The sequence below is a fragment of the Peromyscus maniculatus genome, chromosome 14 (genome assembly GCF_049852395.1).
Source record: "Peromyscus maniculatus bairdii isolate BWxNUB_F1_BW_parent chromosome 14, HU_Pman_BW_mat_3.1, whole genome shotgun sequence".
NCBI classification, from domain to species: domain Eukaryota; kingdom Metazoa; phylum Chordata; class Mammalia; order Rodentia; family Cricetidae; genus Peromyscus; species Peromyscus maniculatus.
In genome coordinates this window covers 59,697,374-59,724,353 of record NC_134865.1, presented here as the reverse complement: position 1 = coordinate 59,724,353, position 26,980 = coordinate 59,697,374, and the positions used below count along the sequence as shown (strand labels likewise).

The 26,980-nt window shown below is 48.8% G+C and overlaps 3 protein-coding genes across 12 annotated transcripts in view; 2 read left to right on the top strand and 1 right to left on the bottom strand.

Moving 5' to 3' along the window:
* Tmed8 (transmembrane p24 trafficking protein family member 8) overlaps positions 1-7,803 on the top strand; it is a 36,466-nt gene extending 28,663 nt beyond the window's left edge. For 3 of the 4 annotated variants that reach the window (XM_006990314.4, XM_076551147.1, XM_076551148.1), the window contains one exon: positions 1,380-1,729. In XM_006990314.4, the coding sequence (XP_006990376.2) occupies positions 1,380-1,597 (218 nt within the window). In that variant the 3' untranslated portion in view covers positions 1,598-1,729. Of the gene's footprint in view, positions 1-1,379 lie in introns of all 4 variants that reach the window. The other variant, XM_016008612.3, reaches the window with a different exon arrangement.
* Positions 7,804-8,278: 475 nt separating this feature from the next.
* Gstz1 (glutathione S-transferase zeta 1) lies at positions 8,279-21,961 on the bottom strand. 6 transcript variants are annotated; one of them, XM_076551144.1, is made up of 10 exons: positions 21,830-21,961; positions 18,716-18,767; positions 17,501-17,568; positions 16,807-16,887; positions 16,379-16,504; positions 13,896-13,974; positions 13,321-13,373; positions 12,291-12,340; positions 10,207-10,329; positions 8,279-8,333 (listed from the first exon to the last, which is right to left on the bottom strand). In XM_076551144.1, exons 1-10 carry the CDS (start codon positions 21,842-21,844, stop codon positions 8,294-8,296), a joined length of 687 nt encoding a protein of 228 aa, XP_076407259.1. In that variant the 5' UTR covers positions 21,845-21,961; the 3' UTR covers positions 8,279-8,293. The 6 variants fall into 6 exon arrangements, with proteins under 6 accessions (XP_076407259.1, XP_042116917.2, XP_076407260.1 ...); XM_042260983.2 differs by lacking the exon at positions 8,279-8,333 and having other exon boundaries at positions 8,993-10,329; XM_076551145.1 differs by lacking the exons at positions 8,279-8,333; positions 21,830-21,961 and adding an exon at positions 19,014-19,166 and having other exon boundaries at positions 8,993-10,329.
* An 85-nt stretch (positions 21,962-22,046) lies between these two features.
* Pomt2 (protein O-mannosyltransferase 2) overlaps positions 22,047-26,980 on the top strand; it is a 40,588-nt gene continuing 35,654 nt past the window's right edge. The window contains exon 1 of one of the 2 annotated variants that reach the window (XM_006990313.4): positions 22,047-22,504. In XM_006990313.4, coding sequence (XP_006990375.1) covers positions 22,047-22,504 — 458 coding nt within the window. Of the gene's footprint in view, positions 22,505-22,602; positions 23,465-26,980 lie in introns of those variants that run through there. The other variant, XM_042260977.2, reaches the window with a different exon arrangement.

The window sequence follows — 26,980 nt, the reverse complement described above, 5'->3', positions numbered from 1 at the left end:
TCCCCTTCCTGCGCTTCCTTCCTCTCCCCCTTTTATTTCCTGGTTATTTCCCCATTCTCTGTGTGTGTATATGGGCATCAGGGGTTTCCAGATCACACTGGAACCTGACATTATGGTTTTTTTTTTTTTTTTTTTTTTTTAAGATTTATTTATTTATTATGTATACAGTGTTCTGCCTGCAGGCCAGAAGAGGGCACCAGATCTCATTATAGATGGTTGTAAGCCACCATGTGGTTGCTGGGAATTGAACTCAGGACCTTTAGAAGAGCAGCCAGTGCTCTTAACCGCTGAGCCATCTCTCCAGCCTGACATTATGTTTTTTCCCTCTCTTTGTTTTGGGATATTTATTCTTGACTTCAAGCTCCACTCAGTGGTTACAGTAAGCTAAAAGTACCCTTCCCATCTTTCCTCCATCCTGCCATTGCTGGCAGAATACAAAGTCTTTGCTTCATGTTAAGAGTAGTGGTCTCTGCTCCATTCTTTTTAAAAAGTTTTGTCTTTGTTTTTCAAAACGTGTTTTTTCTGTGTAGCGCTGGCTGTTCTGGAACTCACTCTGTAGACCAGGCTGGCCTTGAACTCAGATATTCACCGAGTGCTGGCATTAAAGGTGTATATCACCAGCACCCGGCTTTAACAATTCTTTTTTATTATTATATCTTATGTGCATATTTTCCTGCTTGTATGTCTGTGCCTGGTGCTCCGTGGAGGCCAGAAGAGAGAGTCCGATCCCCTGGAACTGGAGTTACAGAGGGTTGTGAACCCCATTGTGGTGCTGGGGATAGAACCTGGGTCCTCTGGAAGAGCAGCCAGTGCATTTACCCACTGAGCCATCGCTCCAGCCCCTCTCTGCTCCATTCTTGTTATTTGTCGTATCCCCTCATGATGGGACATATAGGGAGGAATCTGGAAGTAAGTTACATAAGCGTTTGTGGTAGCCCGTGGCTTTCATGTATGACTACAAATCGTTCTCTTCACTTGCTTTTTCACGTCTACCAGGAAATCTCTGTGTATTCAGGAAAGAGGAAGACTTCTTATCTTACTGCATTTTTCAGATGCCAAGTGGAAGTCACTCTGCACAATGTGTTTACATTTCCTCTTTCTGTTGGCTAATCCTTTCATGTGCCGTAAGGATTTCCAGGCTTTGCTCTCTAAATACCTTTTCCCCTCTGGAAACCAGATATGGCTAAGGTTATCAGGCTGGATCATGGCTTCTCAGAGGAAGCCTCGCTGTCGACTGAGACTCTCGGACTCTGGGCTCCGGAATGCCGGTTTGATCCTGCTGCCTGTGGGGGGGCAGCAGAGTCCCCGTTAGAGAAGCACTCGCTCCCCTTACTCAGGCTCAGAACTCATACCTAAACTCCGCCCTCTTGCTCCTGCAGAACCCGTCCCCGTGGGAGACGTGGAGAGAGGCTCCAGGAGTTCCCTCCGGGTTCGCTACGGGGAGGTCATGCCCGTGTACCGGAGGGACAGCCACCGAGATGTGCAAGCCGGCAGCCATGACTACCCCGGCGAGGGCATCTACCTGCTCAAGTTTGACAACTCCTATTCCCTGTTGCGCAACAAGACTCTCTACTTCCACGTCTACTACACCAGCTGAAGGATGCGGAGGATGCGAGGCTGGGCCAGGCTGTGTTGGCTGGCTGAAGCAGGCTGCCAGCTGGCGCCTCTTGTCCATCAGCGAGAGCCTCAAGTTCCGTGCGAGGCGCCTAAGCCTCGTGCCCCGCCTGGCATGCCTGACCATTGACCCCACGTAGCTTTTCCCCCTTTCTTGGCTTCTGCAGGTGGTGGTGGTGTCGCGCTTCTGTTCTGTGGTTCCTGACTCACACTCCTGTTTCAGACTCCAGCAAAAACCCTCTCAGAAGGCCCCTGTGAGGCAAACGCCTACAATGAAGTCGAAGGGTGTCTTTGAATAATTGATTCACACTGGTCAAGCTTATCATCCAGGTTGCCGCTCGTTCTTCTCCAGAGCCTGGAGTGCCGACGTACTTAGCAGCGCCGACCCTCTTACATTTCGAGGTGCCAGAAGAGGGAAAAGCACACCGTCTGTGAAAGAGCCCAATACTTTGGATGGAGGCCGCTCCGTCCAGCCAGCCCCTCAGCACTGCCATATTCCTGCCTGCTGGGTACTCTTAGTCTCTAGCTCAGGCTGGGAGCCCTCACTGCCTCGGATGGATGTGATTATTCCTGACGGGTAGACCTTCCTCCTTTCTCTGTGCCGAGTCTCTGTTTCTGCCGTGTAGCAAGAACTTCCAAGCAACTGCAAGCTGTGATCAGTGTCCTAGGATCTCCTGTGAGAAGAAACGTGGCCTCCGTCACTTCCTGTCTCCAGCGCTATCTCCCTTCCTAAGGGTGCCAGTAGTTGATGAAGAAAAGGTGGAAAGCAGGCACTGGATTAGTTCAGAAGCTGCGCTTTTGGAAGTCAAGTACTAGTCGTCGTCCGAGTGCCGCCCCCCCCACCCCCTTTCCCCAACCTCAGTCTTTAGGCTACGGTGTTATTTAGAGAGTTTGCTTTGGAACCAAATGCAGTGAAGCCCAATCAGGTTTGCAGTGATCCTGGGTCTGTGTTTTCTTTACAGAGGATGTAAACCTAGGGTGTTCACAGTCCTTAGGGAAAGTAATCATAGAGTTTTGCCGTTGCTGCTTACTGTGTGTGCTCCTTACCGGACCAAAGCCTGCAGGGACAGCCTCTCACACTCTGTTCGCCCTGAGGCTCTGGAGCCACGGAATGCAGTCGTGTTGCTGTGGGTGGCCACAGAGCACCAGGTGCTAAGGCCTCAGGTGGAGAAGGCAAACGGTGAGGCGTGGCCCTCCGAAGTGAAGTCATCGGCAACTCTTTGTTTCTTACTCTGGGTTGTCTGTCGTGCTTCTGAATTTTGAATAATTAGGTTTATTTATTACTTTATTTATGCTTCTTAAAGCACATTTCAGTTGGCCTGTGAAACAGTTCTCATCTGCTTCCCATGAGGCTCCCCATCTGCTCTGAGCCATTAAGGCCACCTCTTTTATGGCGTGAAAGATGGTTTTAGGGCTTGGAAAATGATTGGGTATGTCGTTCCGACATGCCAGCCCCGTGATGCTTTGGGAAGAGTCTGCCCTTTCAGAGAAGGCTGCCTCCAGCCTAGTCCGTGTGTAGGTACCTCTCAGCCCTCCCAGTGAGGAATGGGTGTGCTGGACGCCCCTGCACTGGAGATGGACTCCCACCATGATCGGATGTCAAAGTCCTTTGCCTCCTCCAACACTCTCTTCATGAGGTTTCCTTTGGCACATTTCTTTATTGTGTGGTTGCCTCGCACCAAGCCCCTGTCCCCCGGGAGTGATCACCCCACCGTGATCTTGCCAGCAGTGTCTTGCCAGTAGGTCTGTGGTCAGGAACAAAGGGAATGCACCCTGCACCTCTGTTAACCTGAAAGCCTAGTGCAGGATGATGATGGACTGCCATAGCCTCTGGGTCGCCAATCAGCATCCGTACCTCCATTACTTCATGGTTGCCCATGTGTTTCCTGGGGGATGATACTGGCAAGAATCCATCTGTAAGAAATTAGCGAAGTATCTGGGCAGTGAAACAAGCTTGCTGTCATCATGGCATCAGACAGCGGAGTTGAAGTTGAATCACGCTGTCACTGGTTGAGTGTAATCTTTGTAGAAAAATCAGTCTTTGGAATCTTTTCCAGTCTGCGGCCCCCTTACATTTCCTGTTATCAACTCCTAGCCTGCTCTCAGAATGGCGCTGGCAGGTCCCGGGAGCGGGGCCCCAGGCCTTCCCACAGTATTTAGGCTTTGCTCTGTCTAGTCTTTTGGTCCTGGTGGTGTATTTTCTTGGAGCCCCGGTTCTCTGGTACCAGGGAAGTCCGTGGACTTCTCCTCCCTCTAACGTGCCTGCCCCTGGCTGGCCATTCTGCAACCTTTATTTCTTACTGGTTTTCCCTCAGCAGGGTTTCTTTGTCTCATGGATGTAAAACAGCTAAAAGAAGACATGTCCACCGTATGATGACTCACTGTTCTACACTAAATTTTTACAATTAAGAGAACTTGAGAGACAAAGTATTATTTCCGGAAGACACAGGTAATCACGGAGCACACATACGAGAGAACACACATACCTCGCAGGTAGTGTCCCTTCCTTGGTCCCTCCTGTTCAACTTGCAACAAGCAAACAATGAAATAACTTGTCTGCTTTCATCCTGCCCTGCTCTCTAGAGCAGAAAGTTCTATGCAGTTGAAAGGATTTGGTAAGAAGGCAGATTGAGAGTCTTTACACAAAGTGGCTGCGTTTCTTAAATTTCTTCAATGTGTCTAATTTTGCTACTTTGTTAAGAAACAGGACTTTAAAAAAAAGACATGCCCTAAAGTGCTATTTTTTCCAACGTCTTATGAAAAGTTTCAGCAAACAAAAACGCATACACTTGCATCCCACATATATTTTTAAATTACAAACTGCCGGTTTTTAAACAAAGATTGTTCCTTTTAGTTCCCTCTGACAAGTGTCCAGGGAGAGGACGTTCCCTTCACAGTGAGTCAGCTCTGGCAGAGCCTCTGCTCAGGCAGATCTTTCCTGCAACGTGGGCTGCCACAAGGATGGCAGTTGGCCTCCGTCTTTCAGAAAGCTAGCTGTATGTCCCTTGCTTCCGACTGTAACCTCAGTGGCTTTCCTCCCTAACTGCATGTCGCTGTGAAGGTGACTGTAGCTGCATCCAAGGCTTTTCCTTCTCATCCCTCGCTCTCTTGACATATCCTCAGGACGCTCACATGCAAATGCACTCTTCAGGTACCACGTGGAAATAGGTAGCAGCTTGAAAGTAGACTATTCTTAGTTAGTTTTCTTATGGATGGATCAATGCACTTTAAAAAATATTTTATTTGGTATCTAAGAAAAATGGACTTTGAAAGAAGTGTATATTGTCTGTCCCATTATATGAATACAGACAAGTTAATCTGTAACTGTTTTATATTCATGGAATTAGATATTGTTGTGGACTTTATAATACATACATTTTGATTTTGATGAGTCCTACTCAGTTCCTTCTGTGAGAGAATTGGGCAAAATCCCAACCCTAAAGTTTATGATTGTATATTTATGTTTAAGGAGCACTCTGCAAAACGTTGCCTTTGACGTCAGAGTCCGTGGTTCTAAGGTGTGGAGTTGAGTGACCCTATTATTTACGTAGAAGACTTTTTTAGTAGATAAGGGTGGGTCACGAATTCAGCAGCTTTGTGCCGCTTCAGAACTGCCTCTTAAATGGACAGCAAAGGGTGAAAATGGGGTAGACCAGAGGAGGGGAGAGCGAACACGCTGTCAGTTATGTCCCAGAATTCATTTAGTGCTTTGGTGGCGCTTTGCTCCCTGGAACTGTTTTGTAAGCCAGAAGCCTTACTGGTTCTCCTTGTGCTCAGCGGAGAATCCTCCAGCCCACTTTGCCATCCGGCAGCAGAGTCGGCCAGATGCACTTTTGAGTAGGTCTCCTCTGCTAAATGTAACTATGACCTGAGGATTGACTTCCTGTCTCCATCCTTTGGGGTTTAAGAGAGATAACAGGATGAGAGAAGGCCAAGAGTCAGTTCCACTTGTGGTGCCGAAGCATGTGTTGTGAATGTGTCCCTGCAGGCATAATTCAGATGCATTTTGTCCACCACCACAAAACCGACAGCCATGTGAGTGCTGGGGTAGCAAGCAGGTCTCCTGCAGGCTGACAGCAGCACCACCTTGAGCCACACAGAGCAAACCACACACAGTTTTCTCCATTAGAGCTTCTATTTGGCGTTTCTCCTGATGCTAAGCATCCACACTGACCCCTGTCCCTAGTCTTTTCCATATGACACCTACACCCTGGGAACAGGGCAGCAGGGTCCCTTCAGAGTCTCACTGTTTGAAAAGGTGAGCGTCCATCTGAAGAAGGGACTTGGTGTCATTGCTACTCTGCGGGACGTCGTTAAGGGATGTGTTCTGTAACAAGCAAGTCACTGTATTCATTGTGTGCATGTGCTCAGGGACCTATCACACTCCTTCGGGGAGTAGAAAATGAGTATCAAAACCCAGTCGTAAGCTGGGTGTCTGATCTCCAGTGACCCAAGCAAGCACTCTGTTCCTGGTGGTGTTTGCAGGGACAGTCAAGCAAGAACTTCTTGGGTCTGTATGTATCTGATGCTGGTGGGCGGCAGCCTTTTGCTTTGTATAACTCATGTAGCACCCGCAGACATTCCCAAAGAACATCCAGTTTTCTAAGGTGAATTGTGATCCAAAATGTAGGGAAACATTGTAAGTATTGTGCAGCCAGATTGCAGACACTGTTCCCTCTAGATGGAGTATTGCTTTCTTGGACCAAGAAGGCTCACCAGAGCCTCTGTTTGAACCACAGTCTCAAAGCTAAGAAAATACGGTCAATGATATAAAGCCCGACAGGATATTGATAATTTGGCTCCCTTACAAATAGTCATTCCTCACGAACAAAGTATAGACAGGACACTGGCTGTGAAATTGTAGGGCTGGTCCCTGGTTTGAATCCATGATCTGATTTTAGCAGATGGAACACAGCTCTTCATTCTAAGATACACTAAAATGGTGCCCCGGAGACCTAGAAATACATGCTGCTTTATGAAATTTCAGTTTCCTGTCATTTTAATTAGGTAGCTTTTTGATTTATCTAGCGGTAAAATTGTGTATTTGAAATGACTTATGGGAACAGAGTTTATTTTCTAAAGTTCTGACAGGATTATGAAGGATTCTGAAGTTTGGAGTTGCAATGATGTCTAGTATCACTGAAGAGCCCGGAATTCACTGTCAGTTGAAGGGGGTCCTCCTAAACTCTTCACCACTCAGGGTTGAAATGCCTCGTCTGTAATGTCTCCTTGCTCTTGCCATTGCTCATTCTTAGGTTCAGGCCAGGACTCATCTAGAAAACATTATCTTAATTTCTCCTCTCATATCCTGAGTAGTACATTTTATTAAGACGTTTTATGTTAAAAATACATCTTGTGTCCGGTTCTGAGATAATTGTCCCCTAAGTGCATTAGCTTTCATTTAATCAGTCTGACTTATTTCCACGTAGCCATGTTAAAGAACAAGCCAGTCTGGAAAAAGCAATCCCGTGATGCATGACTTTGGTATATCTGGGTTCCCTTAATAATGGGAAGTGTTTTGAAACTCACAGAAGAAATGTTTGATGCTTTGTAATAAAACGTCACTTGTAAATGCTTTGTAACAAAGTGATAGATTCTAGAGAGCAGAGTGGATAAGCAAAATGGGAAGGCAGAGAGATGCCTGGAGATTTCCTGACCACGATGCCATTTGCTTATTCATCCAAAGGGCTACTTGGGAGCCATCATCATCATCCAGAGGTCCATCGGTGATTTAAAGGTGTTTGTGTTTTCTTTCCTTACTGCTGTGTATCATATGCTGCTGCCATGGTTACCAAAGGCCTGGGAGGGAGACTATATCACAGTCTTGTCTTTTTTTCTTCGAAATCCAAACAAATCCAAACCAATCAGCTATTAGAGTCAACTTGTTTTACAAGTCACCCTGTCATGAGAAATGCTGTTAACTAACATGTATGATTTCCACATTAGGAACTCTGTACCAGTTGTTACTTAGTTCTTCTGTTCTCCTTTCGTCATTCTGTATATTTGCACCTCATGGCACTGAATGTGTTGCTGTGATACACGGATGGATGCTGAGCCATGGTTAAACAGCTGAGTTCTGGTGTTTTTATAGTATGTGACAGTTTTGTGAAATGCTTTTGTGCATTTTTTGTCTTCTTTTCCAAGTTTTGAAATCTGTCATAAATAAACTTTTTCACTGTGCACCTAAAATATTTGAGTTCTATCTTAATAAGCCCGGCTGATACCCATTTGAAAGTTTGTCTTTTCTCTTCAGCTTAAGAGGAAAAGTATTCAGTGAACTCGTGTGAATTCTTCTGTAATCTACTAAGATTATAAAATTTAAGGAAAATTGAGACTAAGATGAATGTCTGTATGTAAATTCCTGTCAGAAGGGATGATGGAGAGATGGCTCAGACATCAAGAAAGGGTACTTGCTGCTCTTGTAGAGGGAGGACCCAGGTTCAGTTTCTAGGACCTCATGGTAGCTCACAACCATCTGTAACTCCAGTTCCAGAGGATCCACTCTTTTCTGGCCTCCAGAGGCATTGTGCGCACATGGTACACAGACATACATGCAACCAAAACACCCATGCACATAAAATAAAAATAAATTTAAAAGTCTTTGGGGTTGAGAGATGTCCAAGTAGTTGAGAGCACTAGTCTCACGGAGCACGTGGGTTTTGTCCCCAGCACAGCATGGTTATTCCTGCTCTAAGGGACCCCATGTCTTCCTCTGACCTCTTCAGGCACCAGGCATGCACATGCCGCACAGACATGTATGCAGACAAAACATAATATTTAAAAAGTGTAAAAAGAAATCATCGGCAGCTCACAAATTGCAGCACTTGGCGTTCAACAGTAATCTTAAGAGTATTCACAAATCAGAACGGTGCCTGACCTCGGAACCAAGAGCAAGGTGTTATATTGCAATATAATGAGTATCTTATGAACACGTGTATCCACCTGCTTACTCAACATATTTGCCTCTTCCTATAATGGATACATAAACTTTTTTGGGGGAAAATTCTGCTTTTTTTTTTTTTTTTTTTTTTTTTTTTTTTTTTACACTCCACGCCTAGTACTAGGGATTGAATTACTGTTTGGTTTATTCTTCAACGTTTTCCTGCCTGCTTTACTCCTTCTGAAGTATTTCCTGAGATTCATTGCTCCCGTGGGACATCTTCCTCATGTAACCCAGTGTTGGAACCACTCAGATATATTCTTCCTCTACTGTGGCTCCTCTGGCCCCAGGAACTGAATCAGGGCCTTCTGTGGCCCAGGCACACCAGAACCAAGTACTGAATTTTACAAACCCAACGAATAAGATGGAAATGAAGGACTCTGAGCACTCAGCATTTTGAGGGAAGTGCCTATTGAGAAATGCCCTGTACAAACGTGATGGTCATTGATGTGGTTTAATGTTCAGGACAACTCCAAAATTCACAGAGACATAATCCCCAATGCAATAGTATTGAGAGGTGAGGCCTTTAGGAGGAGATGATTAGGCATTAAGGCTCTGCCTTAGTAAACAGGGCTTAGTGTTTTATTAAGCAAACAGGAAGGAACTACTTTGGATCTTTTTGTTCCTTGTTCCTCTCTCCCTTTTACTACAGGGATACTGCATCGATGGCACTATCCAGGAATCAGTAGCCTTCATCTGACAGAGAACCACCTTCATTTTGGACTTCCTGTCCTCCAGAATTGAGAGAAAACAAATGTCTATTCTTTGTCCAGTCTCCGGTATATTGTTATAGAGGTACAAACACACAAAGACAGTCTTGGGTTGGGTGATACATCTCGCCCCTGAATATAAGAATTTGATGACTTGAATTGGAAGAGTAGGTAGTTTTAAAAGATCTGTTTTCGAAACATAATTATTACTAAGCATTGTAGCCATCTGGTCTGACTGCTGGAGAAAGTGTACACATCTGGGGGAAATATTTGCTCTTTTAGGATCTTCTAGGACCCCCAGAGATGAATTACAGGGCCAAGGGGAAGGACATCTTCCAATGTAGCATACACGTAGGGGACCAGGCCAGGCTCAGGGCTTGATCAAGAATGAGCAATCCATGGTTTCTGGTTCAGATTAGTGTTTGGCCATGTAAGTCTCTTATGGAAAGACCAAGTAAATCTCATCCATCCAGATCTAGACTCATTTAGGAAAACGTTCCACATGGTAGGAGGGCAGGCCAGGCATGCCACTGATCTCCCTTATTGCCATATCTACCTTCCTGTACTTCTCTGGCTTTGTCGAGACAAAAGCTGCCTTGGGAGAAAGAGTGGCCATCCCAGAGCTCAAGAGCCTAGAGCAGCTAAGAGGTGAGTCAACAAAGGGAGCCACAAAAAGGAAGGAAGCACCCTGGGATTGAGCTGGAGAAAAGTTGAGAACAATGCTTCTACCCAAACAAGACACACAGACCTCACTTCCCTGCTTAACCTCAGCAGTGCAGGAGAAATTAAATATCAGATTTGGATCACAAAAGGTCACTTTGTTTTCCACCGCAGACACACCATCTCAGTCTTGAACCTTGCCAAGTTCTGGGACTTGCCCTTCCTAGGGTAGCCAGTGAGGAGCTGTCACCCAGGTAATCTGAGCTGGAACTGGTCACGCACCTTCCCTGGCATGCAATCTTCCTTTGCCTTTGAGGGTCAGAAGCCAAGCTTGCCGTAGGAAGAGCAAAAGGCTGTAGTCGTAAGGTTCTTCTGGTCCCGCCCGGCCCTGTGGTCCTGCAGCCACTTATAAAATAATCAGAGACTTAATATTAATTCTAATTGCTCAGTCATTAGCTCAGGCTTATTACTGACTAGCTCTTACACTTAAATTAGTCCATAATTCTTTTCTATGTTTAGCCACGTGGCTTGGTACCTTTTCTCACTTCTGCCTTGTCATCCTGCCTCCTCTGTTTCCTGACTCCTCCCTTCCTCTTCCCAGCATTCTCCTAGTCTGCTGGCCCTGCCTATACTTCCTGCCCGGCTACCGGGACTTACTAACTGCTGAGTCCAGACATGGTTTCCAGCTGGCGGGGAAGTTCATCGTCTGGGACCCAGCTCAGTCCTACCAGAAACAAGTTGGAGGCCTGCCTTCAACTGATGACTGAACTCGGTGTAAATGTTTCCTGGAGTCAAGTTCAATAAGAGGAGATGAAGAGGAGTTCAGGCTTCCCTATGGCACTCTGGTAAACCTGCCAGGCATTTTTAACCAGCATCTTTGTGTCATCTTCATGGCTGCCCCATGACAGATGGCAGGGGTCTTGGTTTCGTCTCTGTTGCTGTGATAAAAATACCCTGACAAAGGCAACGTAAAGGAAAAAGGTTTATTTTAGCTCATGGTTTCAGGTTACAGTCCATAACGGCGGGGAAGTCAAGGCATCGGTGGGAGCAGCTGATCATACTGCATCCACAGTCAGGAGAAGACAGCGGCGAATGCGTACACATTAGTGCTCAGCTCCCTCTCCTCTCACAGGCTCCAGGATCCTCCGCCTAGGGGGTCCTCTACCATCCATGATGGGCGAGTCTTCCCACCTCAACATTACCAATCTAACCCCCACAGACATTCTCCCAGGTGACTCTAGGCGTTTTTTCAAGTTGACAGCATTAGCCATTATAGCTGGTCTTGTCTCTGCCCACGCCCACTCCTAACATATGACAGATGAGAGGATTAAGGCAGGGTCAAGTTGAAGGGGAGATATAGTCTACTAATTTCAATTCTCTAGAGAAAACTCTAATACTGGATGGAGGCCTCAAAGAGCTTCTGCTGCTTCCTGAGGGAAGAGGTCAAGTTCAAGTCCTCTTCTACAACTCACTCACTTCTGAGCCTGTTTGGCTTACCCAGCATCAGGGCCCCATTCCCCTCCCTGTACCGATGGGCATGGTTAGGGAGCTAGGCCCTCAGCTCAGCAGGTGTATCTGGCTGTCGACAGGGGTGAGAAACCTGGAAAGCCTCTAAGGCCAGCAGGGCCTTGTTGATGTGACTGATGGTAGGGTAGGGGCTGAGATCCACCTTGAACCTGTGGTAGAGAAGCACTTGTAAGCCAAGGTTGTCAGGGACACTGCCGTGGGCAGTGGGCAGAGCAGAGGCAGGGCAGGGCGAGGTCCAGGGGTTGTGGTGCATGGCCGGAAAGCAGCCCTGCCACATGGGGCACCTCATTCCCTGGGAAGCTCTGGGTAGGTCTGGCATCCTCTGGCAATCATTCACCTTCTGCTCTTCTCTAAGCAATGACTGCTCGTGAATTCCAGCGTCAGGCATTTGTGCAGACTGTCCCATCACCCACGTTACTAGCTTCTTAGGGGCGGGGATGCACCCTGCACGTCCCTATCCCAAATGACAGGCAGGCACAAGGGCTGCCAGCAGGCCGGGGGAGGGAACTGGGAGAGCTCACGTCTAAGCAGACACTCCACATTCGGGTATTGCAAGCGGGTACTCTTGGGCGCCATTCCCTTAGACAAGCCACCTCCCCTTAGGAGCGAGGGCTGTCTATACAGGACCACCCGGGCCACAGTGGGCACGGTAGGGACATTTTAATGATTTGATGATTTCTGCCATGTCTGTGCTAAGCCAGGGAGGGCAGTTGGTGTGGCCTTGGTGCAGTGAGTCCTTGGCGGCTAAAAAGGGTTGACATGGGACGTTATCTCAGTAGTAGATGTGGAGGCCCTGGCTGGAGGGGAACATGAAGGGAGGTGACAGAGCTGTCGCTTACCTTTCAGCGTTTGCCACCTGGGGCGCCAGGCACACATCAGCCATGGTCACCTAAAAGAAGGCCAGGGGAGTTTGAGTTTGCGCAAGGATAACCACCCCAGACTCACGGGCAAGGCTAGCTGCGTCCGCTGCTGACGGTACCAGGGCTGCCAACCCAACTTCCTGTCTGCTTCTGCTTTTCCCACCATCCCTATCACGCCCTCACTGTCTCCTCTGGAACTGCCCGCCCCAGCCCCCCCCCCCCCCCCCCCCCGAAGCTGCAGCACCTCTCCCATGCCGTGCTCTGGTTTCCCTGACAACCAGCCCTGTGGTGGCCAGAGAAGCCCTGACTGCGTTGGCTGGCTGGCGGTGGCCAATTTGCTTGCTGAGGTGCCACCACCACTAGGGACTTAGTGGGGACTCACAGCAGAGAAGGAACTGGGGAACCAGACGACCACAGGCCCAATGCCTTAGTCTGCATGCGTCAAGGGCTCCTTAATCCTACAATCTCCAGGTTGCGAAGGGAGGGAGACATTTAGTCTAACCCTTCAGCTGCTGCCCAGACCACTTCACTGCCTCAGAAGGGTGCTCTTCTGGCCTAGACGCCTCACACTACATCTAGAGCAGCGGATCTCGACCTTCCCAATGCTGCGCCCTTTAATACAGTTCCTCATGCTGCGGTGACCCCCAACCGTAACATTATTTCACTGCTACATCATCACTGTGACTGTGCTACTGTTCTGAATCATAATGTAAATATCTGATATGCAGGATGTGTGATATGGGACCACTGTGAAAAGGTTGTGTGACGCCCCCCGCAAAGGGGCACTACCCTCATATTGAGAAGCACTGCTCTTGAGGCAGTGTAGGGGTGAGCTGAGGTGTTTCCGCAAACTAACTGCCCAGAGCAGAGGTTTGCATCAAGAGGCTGGCTGGTCCCAGGTCCCCCTGCAGGCATTGCCTTAGGATAAGGAGATGACAGGGTCTAAGTGGGAGAATGACAGCCTGAGGTCAGCACGAAGGTCACAGTGGGCAGGTCTGGGGACACTTACCTCATCTCCCACACAGTACTTCCCGGCCGTGCTCTGCAGAATCTGCTCCAGAGCTGTGGGGAAGCCACATGGACAATATTTACATCAGCCTCTCCAGGGCGTGGCCTCCATGGCTATGAAATAGGTGGATATTTCAGTGACCGGCTGGGGCCTGGGGCAGAGTCTGGTGTAGGAAACCCAGGACTAAGAGTAATGTTTCCCATGGCTTCTCTGTCTATCTCAGAGCAGACAAGACTTGCAGCTGACCAAGACAACAGCTCTCACAGGCAGCCTAGCATTCTGAGGGCAGGAGGCACTCTTGACTGGGGTGCTCAGTGAGATAGAGGTTGGGCCATCAACAAACTCCGTGGGACCACAGGCCCCCAGGTCTGGGGTTCACAGAGTTCTGGTGCTTAAAGCCATCCTTGAGCACCTGCCCAGCCCACCACCTTCCTGTCCACAGTCCTCTCATCCATCCCACCGTCAGGATCAAAGCAGCCTGGGAAGCTGGTTTCAGATGCCCGCAGCCACGTATGTGTGTGAGGATCACTTCTCTGAGAAGTCACTCTGGACAGCTGGTAAGAGTAAGGACTCACCATTAAAGCCAGAAGTGATAACCTTCTGGGCCCAAGGCAACTGCTTCTCCTGTCCCACTTGCTTCAGGACAGACAGGTTCTGCACAGCTCAAGGGAAAAAAAGAAATCGGATTGCTCTAGGAGCCAGCTTGGGTCTGTCCCTCTGTCAGGCCTCTGCATGGAAGCTCAGTGTCCAGCTGCTCTAGCTGTTTACCTGTCCCCCTTGCCTCTGGGCTACACAGGACCTTCCCTCCATCAGGTCTCTCAAGTTGGAAGTAGCCACCTTCTTGGGCTGCCCCACTTGTCCCCAGTATCCTGAAAGCCATGTGATTTGGGTAGCGATATGCAAGAAGAGGGACACGGGATGCTGGCATGATTGACAGATGCAGCCACAAGCCAAGGCCTAGTTCTCTCACACCCAACACTCTCTCTACTTGGTCTCTTGAAAAGGGGCTGTGTGATCCTGGGGGGGGGGGGACTGACATGGGTACCACTGAGGACTGGGGTGAGGCAGGTGTGTAGGTGTGCTGGGACTGGCTTCTAGTGACTGTGACTAAGGTGCAATCCCCACTGTTAAAAACAGCAAGATGTAGCCGGGCGGTGGTGGCGTACGCCTTTAATCCCAGCACTCGGGAGGCAGAGCCAGGCGGATCTCTGTGAGTTTGAGGCCAGCCTGGGCTACCAAGTGAGTTCCAGGAAAGGCGCAAAGCTACACAGAGAAACCCTGTCTCGAAAAAACAAACAAACAACAACAACAACAACAAAAAAAAAAAACCCAGCAAGATGTCACGGGAGTCGTGGCACAGGCACACAAGGATCTGAGCTTGGTCCTTGCTCTGAGACTACTTAGCTGCGTCACCCTGCAGTCACTTTTTAGAGCCATCACCTTACAAAGCAGAAGTTGGCACAGATACATTTGTTGTTGTTGTTGTTATTGTTTGTTTGTTTGTTTTTGGTTTTTCGAGACAGGGTTTCTCTGTGTAGCTTTGCGCCTTTCCTGGAACTCACTCTGTAGACCAGGCTGGCCTCGAACTCACAGAGATCCTCCTGTCTCTGCCTCCCGAGTGCTGGGATCAAAGGCGTGTGACACCACTGCCCCAGATACATGGTTTTAATACTTGCCTTTCTACTGCACAGGTGAAAGCTTATTTTAAAAACAAAACAAAAACCTTGTAAGAATCCCAATATTAGCATACTGTGGAGTTAGTTAGGGGTCTAGGTCCAGACTAGGGAAAACAGAAGATATGGCAACGAAGCAATTCATGTGCAGTTTCTTAGTTTCTCAGTGGTTATGAAAAGTTCTGTTTACACTATGCTGACCTACTGAATGTATAGAGTCACTATGTCTGAAAATGTATGTATCTTAATTTTAAAATAATGTATTACTAGCTGGGTGGTGGCGGCGGCGGCGGCGGCGGCGCACGCCTTTAATCCCAGCACTCGGGAGGCAGAACCAGGCGGATCTCTGTGAGTTTGAGGCCAGCCTGGTCTCCAAAGTGAGTTCCAGGAAAGGCACCAAAACTACACAGAGAAACCCTGTCTTGAAAAATTAAAAAAAAAAAAAAATGGGGTTGGGGATGATTTAGCTCAGTGGTAGAGCGCGTGCCTAGCAAGCATAAGGCCCTGGGTTCGGTTCTCAGCTAAAGAAAGAAAGAAAGAAAGAAAGAAAGAAAGAAAGAAAGAAAGAAAGAAAGAAAGGAAGGAAGGAAGGAAGGAAGGAAGGAAGGAAGGAAGGAAGGAAGGAAGGAGGAAGGAAGGAAGGAAGGAAGGAAGGAAGGAAGGAAGGAAGGAAGGAAGGAAGGGAGAGAGAGAGAGAGAGAGAGAGAGAGAGAGAGAAAGAAAGAAAGAAAGAAAGAAAGAAAGAAAGAAAGAAGAAAGAAAGAAAGAAGAAAGGAAGAAAGAAAGAAAGAAAGAAAGAAAGAAGAAAGAAAGAAAGAAAGAAAGAAAGAAGGAAGGAAGGAAGAAAGAAAGGAAGAAAGAAAGAAAGAAGAAAGAAAGAAGAAAGAAAGAAAGAGAAAGAAAGAAAGAAAGAAAGAAAGAAAGAAAGAAAGAAAGAAAGAAAGAAAGAAAGAAAGAAAGAAAGAAAAAGAAAAATGACACCAATAGACCTGCTCAGTGAAGGGCTACCATAACCCTTTAACTTGTGACGAACTAAATAAACACCTAAAACTCCATTATCTATGAAGCGCAGTAAAGCAAATGTGGTAAAGCAAGGCACAGGGAAGATGGGCAGGAGCTGCCCAGGATGGAGCTGGAGGCTGCACCTCGGCTACCCTGCCTCTTTCCCTGCCTCAAACATGTCTGTGCTCCTAGGCCTAGGAGCAGACTTGGAGCCCCTACTTCTGGATTCCTCCCCGCTTCTGCCATGTGGGCTAGGCCAAGGCCCCCGAGAGCTTTTCTTTGCTCCCCCCCTCCCCCCACCCACAAGCTCCCCCCACCCTTCTCACAGTGAGTGTGAAGGATGAGCGAGAGGCGTACAAGAGTGCAAATGTAAGCGTGCCAACCTGAAGGGGCTGGATGCCACTAGCGATGAGGTCGGAGATCATGCGCACGATGGCTTTTTTCTGTGGGTCCTGAGGCAGGAGACGTGGGGTGGGTCGCGTCTCTTCCAGGTACTCCATGATGGCCAGCTGTCCAGAGGGAACATTGAGGCAGGGAGAGGGCTTGGGATCCCTGGACCAGAGGGCAGAGGCCAGCGAACTACCTCTTCCCCATGGTACCGCCACTACCCCTCCGCCCCCCTCAACTGAAGCACTGTAGAGGTCCGTTGGGGACTTTGAACGTGGTCCTCCACTATCCGGCCTCCTCTCTCCTCCCTCTGCTGTACACTCAGTGAGTACCTATGATGCTCGGTGTCTAGCCACTTGTGCGTTAGGAAGAGCTGTCAGGTCCTCTCATTCAGAACTCGGCCACTCCCGTGCCCTCTACTCACCGACTGGCCAATGACGATTCCATCAATCTTCAGGGCTGGCACTTGCTTCATGGGATTCAGGGTCTGAAAATCCTCAGAGAACTGTGGAGACAAGGCCATGGTGGACTAGGTGTCCTAGCTTGAGTTGTCTAAAGCAGAACCAAGCAAGTAGGAAAACGGTAGGCCTACCGCCAATCCCTATTTCCTCATCCTCGGAGAAGGACTTGGTTCCTAAAGCCAGGCTAATCTCTGGGGATCCATGCAGTATCCTAGACCCCCTAACGTACAAGTTTTACCCAGTGGTCTGGCTTTATGGTTTTACCTGCTAAACCAGCTCCTCACCCCATTTCTTTTTTGAGACAGGGTTTCTCTGTGTAACCCTGGCTGTCCCGGAACTCAGAGATCCAAATCCCAGCACTTTAATCCCAAGTGCTGGAATTAAGGGCATGTGCCACCACCGCCCGGCTTCTTCCTGTACCCGTCAATGTGGCTACCAAGTCAGCTCCTACCTCAGTCATCCATTGAGAGGGTCTAGGATAGGGCCAGGTCCCATTACCACCTGCCTTCATAAAGTCAGGCACTGATCCTAGTCCCAAGGCTCCCCAGTCACAGGAACCAGGAAATGCTGGCTTCCCTCCAGGGCACGGCCAGTGCTCCATCTGGTACCTCTTCTAGGTCCAATTCTCATACTGTGGGTCCGGGGCAGCTTCCTTACCTGCTGGCCCCCATCCTTTACGAGGTTGATGGGCACCGTCTCGTAGTCGATGCCTTTCAGTGCCAGAGCTGGGAGAGACCAGAGCGGAGTTAGGGGATGCCTTCTGGCTAGACTCTCAAAGACAGCCCTCCCAGGGCAATGCCAAGGGCCTCCTCCCTGCTGGTCAGCTCTACGTTGGAATGAAGGTAATTTAGGCCGAGAGAGAGGCAGAGAGGCCAAAGCGTGTATGCTTTACAAAGGCTGCTGTGGCTTCCGGCTCAGTCAAGGTAGAGCCTCTGGGGTCCAGGAAAGGACTGTGGACAGGTGAGAGCCACCAGTGAAGGCTTAGCAGGTAGGGCAAGACTGGTGCGAGCCCTACCACATTCAATTGTTAGGCGTATGGCCTCCGAAATAATGAGTTTCTCTGCCTCAGTTTCCCCAGTGTGACAGGCAGCACTGTGCAGCAGTGGCAAGAGTGGGATCTGGCTAGGGGCTGAGCTTACTAAAAGGATAGGATATGAGCTTAGCATGGTCAAGGTTCTTTGTCCAATTGCTGGTGCCAAGTCCAAGCAAATGGACATGGACTTGAGCCAGACTGCATAGTTCAAACGGCAGGTTTTCCTCTTAGCAGCACGATTGAGGGCAAATTACTTAACCTTCTGTGCCTCAGTTGTCTCGTCTGTACAATGGGGACACTAAGAGTCTCTCCCTCCTATGATCACGCAGGTGGAAAGGGAGTCACGCGCACAGAAACCCCGGGGCACAGAGCCCTCTGGTACGCAGTGCTGTGACGGTGACCTTTGCCAACAGCTGTGCTCACTGGAGGAGGGAAGGGTCAGCCCCGGCCTGAAGCAGAAGGCCCTAGTTCCTGCTCTCCCCAAGCCTGTGGCCAGCTCCAAACAGTTCGGTTTGATTAGCCAGATCAAATAAAAACAGAGGGAGGCCAGCTGCTGCCCTGCCAGTTACCAGGGACCTCTGGATCTTGTGAACCTACGCTGGGCCCGGTTGCTAAGGGGCTTTGGAGCGCCGTGTGACGGAAGCAGCACACCTGAGGGGATGAACCACCCCCTTCCTCCCACTGCCACTGTCTCCTTGTGGGACTTTCTGGGTGGAAGTGCCATTCAGAGACAGAGGCCCCAGAACAGGGATGCTGGCTGCTGGGAGGTGGTGGAGGGGAATGAAGTCTTCTGTCCCGTCCCACCCCCCATCCCACCCCTCCAGAAGCTGAGCTCTTACCGATTCGAACTCTCCATGAACAGGAGCTTCGGAAATAGGAGTAGAGGACTGGCTGAGGAGAGAGAGGATGAGGGTGGACATTAACTTAAGCTTGGGTTTCCGGCCGTGGGGGCCTGCTGGAAGCAGGCACCAGCCCCCAGGCAAGAGGCTCTAGGCATCAGTTTCTTGCACTGGGACTCCTTACTGGGGCATGCACCTCGGCCACTCAGGCTTGTCTTGGGTCCTAGTTATACTGTGAGTTCCTGAGGTACAAGTGTCGCTCCAGAGGAAGCAGCTTTCAAGTGCTAGCCTTCCTTACCTTGTCAGTCATAGTGCTGTTGCCTCCCAAGGAACGTCTTCTCTCAGAGAGCCGTGAGGCAAGGGGAGGAACCCAAAGGGGTGGGTCCCAGGAGCCAATGGGAAAGCAGGCTAAACAGGCCCCAGAGGATCCTGGACTCTGGTCAGAAAACCTATCTCTTCATCTTGTGGGAGGTTTCTCTTGTTCTTGGTTGGGAAAGTTTGGCAATCAGGCATACAGTGTAGCCTGGCTCTGAGGTAAAACAGTCTATGGTGAAATGAGCTCAAAGTGGACAGACTCAGAGTCCAGACTGGGCCAGGAAGCAGCGGTGTGTGACTGGGACAAATCCCCGCTTTCTCTGTTCAGCTCCTCTGTTTATAAAACAAAGGGCCACCCTAAAAGGATGACAGAAGTCCCTTTCGCCCCTGGTAGAGACCAGGCTTCTTACTTATTGATGCTCTGCTGTCTGTCACCTTGAAGCTCCATTCTCAGATGGCCTCTAAGAATAGATGGCAGATGCACCCATCTGTCCAAAGGCGAGGCTGCGAACTGGAGGCTCACAAGGGCCCTGTCTGCTTTCACAGCACCAATGGCCCCTCCCTTATGAGTGTTCTACTTAACTTTTCGACCTTACAAGGATGAGAACGTGATATATATGTATTTGGTTTAGAAACTGCACTTTAAATTGTGAGTTTGGACCAGTGGCATTTAGCTACAGCTTGGTGATCGTGGGCTGGTTATCAGGGTTACTGTGAGACACTGACCATGACAGAGTGGTGGATATGATCAGAATTGCTGAAGAATGCTTGTGTAATGTGTGTTATACACCGACTGTACCAAGGGTGACCAGAGAGCTGTGTAACCGCTACTACTCTCCCGATGGCCCTTAAGGAGGAAACCAAATATCTTAGGTAATTTCCGTTCTTATCTAGTGGTAACTACACACCATAGTCTTAAACTTCAGGTTATGCCTTCAAAGACCTCCCGTGGATGCCGGAAACCATGTACCTACCCACACCCCATAACTAGTATTTTTTTTCTTATAAATCACCTTAGTTTCTTTTCCTGTTGCGATGATAAAATACCCCGACAAAGGTAGCCCAAAGAAAAACGGTTTATTTTGGCTTATAATTCAAGATACAGTCCATCATGGGGGGGGGGGGGCGAGGAGGGTCAATCAAGACAGTAGCCTGAAAGAGCTGGTACTACCATACCCATAGCATAAAAACAGAAGAGTGAATGTGTATTGCTGCTCAGCTAACTTCCCCCTTTGTCTGGGCCCAGACCCAACCCAGTGTGTCACCCTCCCACGTCAATTAATCTGATAAAGATAATCCTTTACAGATATGGCCGGCGGTTAGCCTAATTTAGAAACTCTCTCAAAAGTGTGTCTGGAGGCTGGTCTCCTATGTGGGCCTAGATCCTTTCAAACTAACACCAACCATCACATACATACCTAAGGTTTAATTTATAAATTAGACATGATAAGAGATTACCAATAATAATGATATAGAGTAGTTTTAATAATTTACTATGACTTACTATAGTAAGATTGCTGAGATCACTACTTGAGCCTCGAGGCCAACAGTATGTAAAACAAGGGTTACTCACACAAGCACTGTATTATCTGGGCAGCCTAACCACTAAAGCATCTATTAAGTGGCTAATAGGAGGGTAGTGTACATAGCATGGATATACTGGACAGAGGGGCGATTCACTGCCCTCTGCTGCGTGAGATTTCACCACACCACTCAGAAAGGCTTGCCATTCAAAACTTTGGCTCTGAAAATTTCCAGGTACACCAAGGTTGACCACAGATAAGGAAATCACGGGAAGAAAAATAACAGCTAAGCACCAACTGCAAACCATCCGGTGATGTTTACATTTGCACAGTTACATTTTACTATCTAGCAGAATGTCCATTTAATCAGTGCACCTGGAAGAAAACTGTGTTTCCAACTCAAATGTGCATTTTGACTCTTCTGGCTATTTTAAATTTATTTGCTGTTTTGCAGTTGTGGGAGATTCAGCCCATGCTAGGTGTACTTCAGAGCTACACCTCCCCCCAGCTGTTTTTATACCATTTCTTGCATGATTAAAATCCCGAAAATCACATTTGTATGTTGAAAAGCTATACAATATTAACCTGATGTCCGTTGCATCTAATGTATCACCTTCCCGCACAACGGGCCTCAAACTTTATGCATGAAACTCAACAGAGTCTCTTATAAAATATTCTCAACCCCATTCCACCAATGGCTTAAAAACACAGGACTAGAGAAGTACGATTTAAACCAGGAAGGCGCCAGACGCGACTTGGAAGGCGAAGGCAGGACGAGTCGGGAGTTCAAAGTCAGGTTGGACTACATAACAAGACCTTGTTTCTTAAAACCAAACCAACGAAAACCAAAGACAAAATTAAAGACCTGGGCTGGGAAGCCACTCCCAAGCGATTGTTAACGACGGAAAGTGTCACATCGAGCCTTTGGTGCATGCCTGCACCAACAGGCCGGCCGGCCGAGGGGTGCACGCAGGGCACCGCGGAACTGCAAACGTTTGCAAGTCCCACATGAGGTCTGTACACACGGAGTAGGGAAGCGCCCTCACTGGACGCCACTCAGGACGCCACGCAGCTCAGCCTGCCCGACTCAATCTGGACTCCTTGGCGCTCGGCGGCCAGCGCGCAGGTGCAGAGGGGCCCGGCGCACAGCATGCCGGGAGTCGTTGTGGGGCCGTGCGGCGAGGCGCGCTCTCCGCACCCCACCCCCCCCCACCCCGCGCCGCTCTTCTCCGTGTTTCTAAGCAGCGACCCCGAACCCCGGAGGCGCGGCACAGACCTTCCCGGCTTGCATCTCGCACGTCGGCCAGCCAAGAAAGTCAGCTCTCGGGACCGGAAGATGACTGAGGCCTAGCGGGGTCCAAAGAGCGAGGGTCGGACTAGATGGGGTCCCCGCCGTCGTCTGGGCCCCGCCCCCGCCCCCGGCGCTGCTGGGAGTTGTAGTTCGTGAGCCGTCCCGGGTCTCTGGGTCCTTCAGCGTCCCTCCGCCTCCCGCCATGCTCTACTCCTCAGGCCGCTTCTTAGCGGTCCGGGCGGCCACTACCATTCACGCCCCGCCCAGAGCCCGGGGCCTGGCGCTCCGCGGTAAGCGGAGGGAACTACAAATCCCAGGGCACCTCGAGCCGCCCTCCTATGACTCCTTGACGGGGCTGCGGGCAAGACCCAGCGCGCCTCCGGTCCGGAGGGTAATCCTCAGAAAGGGGAGGATGCCGCCTGCCATAGGCGGCGGCCTAGCGGGTTCCGAGCTGCGTCCCCGGAGGGGCCGCTGCGCGCCGCAGGCTGTCAGGGCCGTGGGCCGGGACACGGTCCCCCCGGTTGCAGCACGGAGGCTCAAACGGCCTGCTTGGAGCTCGCGGCACTTGGAGGCGGCAGGCCGGTGGGCCACGCTGGCCGTGGTGACGCTGCTGTCCTTCGCCACCCGCTTCCACCGGCTGGACCAGCCGGCGCACATCTGGTAAGGGGCGGACGGGACTTGGCGGGCACCATGGCAACTGAGAGGGAGGGATGCCTCCCTCTGATTGGCCTGAGGGCACGAAGGGGGCGGGACTCACTGGAGGCGTGACAAGTCTGTGATAGTTCCTGAGGGTTTTTGGGGGGTGGGGTGGGGTGGGGTGGGATGGAGATGGAGGTGGAGGTGGGATGGAGGCGAGGGGCCGCTTCTCTGTAAGTCCAGTCTCTGAGAAGAAGAATAGGTTTGCTCTGATGGGTCTCAGGGTTTGCAGAAGAGGTTCTCACGTCTTCTAGGCTACCTTGGTTTTCAAATGGTGGCGCCCAGAGGTGCTTTGAACTTTCCTCAGAAAATAGTAAATTCATAGTACTTAATTTCCCAAGGCCTAGTTTTCAAAGGAAAAAAAAAAACTTAGGGTCTTTAATCCTATAAAGACAATTTGGGTATCAAGGAATGGTTGCACAGATTCCCCGCAACAGGCCTGGTGTGGTACTGTGAGAAAAGAATTAATTTCTAGAAGGCTTTATTTTGTATGATACAGATGCTGGCTTGAGGCTGAGTTAAAGCTGAGGCTAAGCCCATCGTAGAGTAACTTGATCTTTGGCTAAAAGGAATGTTCTATTTTCTCTGTCTTACCAAAGAGAAACAAACTTAGTGTAGAAGGTTTCACAAATGGAACTTATTGAACAAAAAGAAACCAAGCAAACACACTCCCAGGGCCACTCTCCCTGGAAATTAATAAGTTAGCTGCGAAACACTGCTGTTTCATGGCTGCTGGGAAATGTTAGACTCGGAAGACTATTGCAGGAAGCGGACTAGGTGTCAGCATCCCTGGAGTTAGGTTCCCTCACTCCCTGCCGAGTCCCACTGGATGACGGGCCATGCCGGAAGAGATGACTGCACCTGCAGTGGCTTGCATAAGGTCCAAGGAATGACAAGTTTGGGAAATCTGTTTTACCACAAGCAGTATGTAACCCTGTTCTAGCGGGAGACATTGCCATCCATCTCGGGTTTGCTTGTTGCAAGCACAGCCCTAAGAAACGGCCCAGGTAAAATGCAGTCAGGGCATTCTAGGTGCATTCTTGGCCCACGTGTGGATATATAAGACATTGAGGGAGGACTTCCTCTCCTAACAAGCTTTATTACCCCTCAGTCACAAACTGCCTTGACTTCTAGAAGATGTTTCATGTTAACATACAACTCTGTTAGCTACTCCAATTAGCATAGCTGACAGAGGCAGAGACCAGATCTGTTCAGTTTGTCTCATACAGTAATTAACTGTGGCTACTCTCAATGAGACTCCAAGCAGCAGGATGATGCCAGCCTTTGGTATTCACCTCAGCTATGTCCTTCAGGGTCCTGGATTTTGCCTCCTATGATTAAGTCCTGATGAGGGACGAGAAGTCTTATTTCAGACAGCATGAAATGTGGTCTAAGGGCAATAAACTACCCATTAAGATCTGTGCATAGCAGTTTAGGTTGATTCTGATCTTTGGTACCATTGCCAATAATTACAACACTCCGTTAAAATGGTGCACCTCCCATGTCTAACGGAGAGACATTCAGTAGCCTATTCCTTATATACTAACACAATACCTAAAGAGATGCAGGGCATTTGGTTTCAGTTTGATTTGGATCATCATTTAATTGGATTAGGCAGTATCATTGAGTAGTTGAAGCCCAGTGACTGTATGGGCATAACTAAGGTCCCTAGTACTTTAGAGAAGAGTACATGATGCACTCTATAGAGTGAGATAAACAGAAAATTGTGCCATCTGTGCACACATACCAGGGAGCTGATTTTTGGGGAGTTGGTACTGATGTCATCAACCACATGAGAGCAGCTCAAGACTGTCCATGTCCATCCAGTCCATCCACATGAGTTTTTCTGTTTCCAGCTACAGGTTGAGTTACTGTCATAGGCTGCCACTTAATGTAAGTGGCCCATCTGAATGTTGCCAGGCTTTGGGGTTTGACTTAGGGGACAAAGAGAGAATTAATGTTTCCATTCTCTGTGCATCTCCAGAACTCTAATGTCTTTCTTCCTCAGGTGTTGAGGTTGTTTCTGTCCATAACTCTGCCCATGATGGTAGTGTGTCCAATACCAGTTTCTGTTTGCCTTGTAACCTGTTTATATCCAGACCTTATTACCACAGGCATTGTTAGAAAACTCATGGAGACCTATTGTGTCTTCTCTCTGACACAGGTAGGCATTGTGGGGAGACTTGTACTCAGCTAAGTGTCATTGTGTTTATGTCCTAGGCCATTTAGCTCCAGTTAGACAATCCAGGAGATGAAACTAGAATTAAATTTGAGTATTGTCACCTTTCCTTACCCTGCTGATCTAGAGTGTCTCTAAGAAGAAAGACATACCATGGTCACGGAAACCCCAGTTCTCCTAAGCAGCGTTTTATAGCTCCACTCCTTTTTTTCTGATAGTTGATAGTTAAGAGGAGATGAAGTTTTGTGGGGATGAGTGCATAAGGACCAGACTGTTGTCTAAAGTGTGTAGGCCAGGAGGAGGTGATGGGGGTCGAGTCAAACCTTTTAAGTTGGCTTCTGAGGAAACTGTCCAATACTTGACAATATCAGTTGTTTGTGGGTGATGGGAGCTTGGGTGGTCTGTTATTACCTTGACTGTTGGCCCATTGTTAGACGACCATGTGACAAAAAGGTGTAGCACCGTCGGACTAGATGGTTTGGAAAACTGGTAAGATGCCATTAATTGTCAGGACCACAGTGGTTTATCCAGAGTCCCTGAGCCAGAGCTGCAGCCTTTCTGTAACTTGAGAGGGTGACAGCAGCAGTAAGGACTGATGAGGACAGCAGTGGACTCGGTGTCTTAGGAGCAGGCAGTCAATGCCCAATGGAGGATTCCTTACTCCTCAAAGCAAGTAGGCCAGCTTTTGGCAGGAACCTGGTGCAGCAGGCTTTCTTGTTGGACTGTCTTTGGACCGCCAACCCACAAATAATGACCTGGAGATTTACTATTAATTATGAAAGCTTGCCCTTAGCTCAGGCTTTTGCCCAACCAGCTCTTTCTTATAACTCAACTAACACATTTTTTTTAATCTACATTGTGCCATTTGGCTCGGTTACCTCTTAGTATGGTACATCCTACTTGCTCTGAGTCTGCTGGTGAAATGTCTAGATTCCTCCTCCCAATTTCTCTCTCTTTGCCCGGAAGTCCTGCCTATTCTCTCCTAACTAGCTATTGGCCATTTAACTATTAAACCAGTCAGAAAATGCCATAGGCAGAGACACATCTTTACAGTAGACAAATATTCCACAACAGGCTGGGATGCCGTGGTGGCTTCTGCTTTAGAGACCTGTGGTCTTTAAAACTTGGTGCTCAATCAGTTCATGATACCACATGTGTTTTCACACCCTATGTGTAGGCTTGATTAGGAGCTTGAGTGTAGCTATTCATATCAGACTACATCCTGTATGATAGGTATCTTCATGAGTAAACAGGACTACTCTGTCAGTAGGCCGACAGTTTCCAGCTCCCTGGAGAGTGTCTTGAGTCTCTCAGTACATAATCTTCCAAGTGGTATGTCAGACCTTTCAACTTTGACTGTGTAGTCAGGCAGCCAGAATTATTGTCTTAGTTAGGGTTACTATTGCTGTGATAAACACCATGACCACACTAACTTGAGGAGGAGAGGGTTTATTTGGCTTACCCGTCCATATCACTGTTCATCATCAAAGGAAGTCAGGACAGGAACTCAAACAGGGCAGGAACCTGGAGGCAGGAGCTGATGCAGAGGCCATGGAAGAGTGCTGCTTACTGGCTTGCTTCCAATGGCTTGCTCAGCCTGCTTTCTTATAGAACCCAGGACCACCAAGCCCAGGGATGGCACCACCCACAATGGGCTTGGCCCTCCCCGATCAATCACTAGTTAAGAAATATCCTACAGGCTTGCCTAGAGCCTGATCTTATGGAGGCATTTTCTTAATTGACTTTCCCTCCTCTCGGGTGATTTTAGCTTGTGTCAAGTTGACATGAAACTATTGAGCACAGTTGTCTTTAGGGCAAGATAGCTGCTGCCACCCAGTGGGTATCATCAGCTTTTTGCTTAGCCTAACCCTCAGAGAACCAGGTATGGGCACTGTAAAGGAGCTCAGTGAGTCATCGGCCCCACTGAACTAGTGGCTGTGCTTCAGAGTGGAATAGGAAGTCATTTCTCCCAAAGGGGGCACCTGCTGCTTTATGTGGAACTGAGCAGCCTCCTGGGCCAGGTTGACTGTCTCCTTGACTACACCCACTTGTTGAGTCCTCCTTTTGTTAGTTATAAACTCCAAGTTAATCTATTCCAATGGAGGGCCAGAGAGCCCTCTGAGGCTTTTGTGACTAAGGCAGCCTTTCAATAAGAGGTTAGTAATTGGCCTTTTAGTACCTGTGTTCAGCAGGTGGCACTATTATGCCGGTAACTAATTTCATAGTATTCTAGCAGTCCTTAATGGGTGTGTGTGCACCTA

Coding starts and splice junctions, on each gene's coding strand:
- Gstz1 (XM_042260983.2), bottom strand. Junction 17,569..18,715: donor TTCATGGAGAGTTCGAATCG/GTAAGAGCTCAG, acceptor GGTCTCTCCCAG/CTCTGGCACTGAAAGGCATC. Junction 13,374..13,895: donor TATCACTTCTGGCTTTAATG/GTGAGTCCTTAC, acceptor GCTTCCCCACAG/CTCTGGAGCAGATTCTGCAG.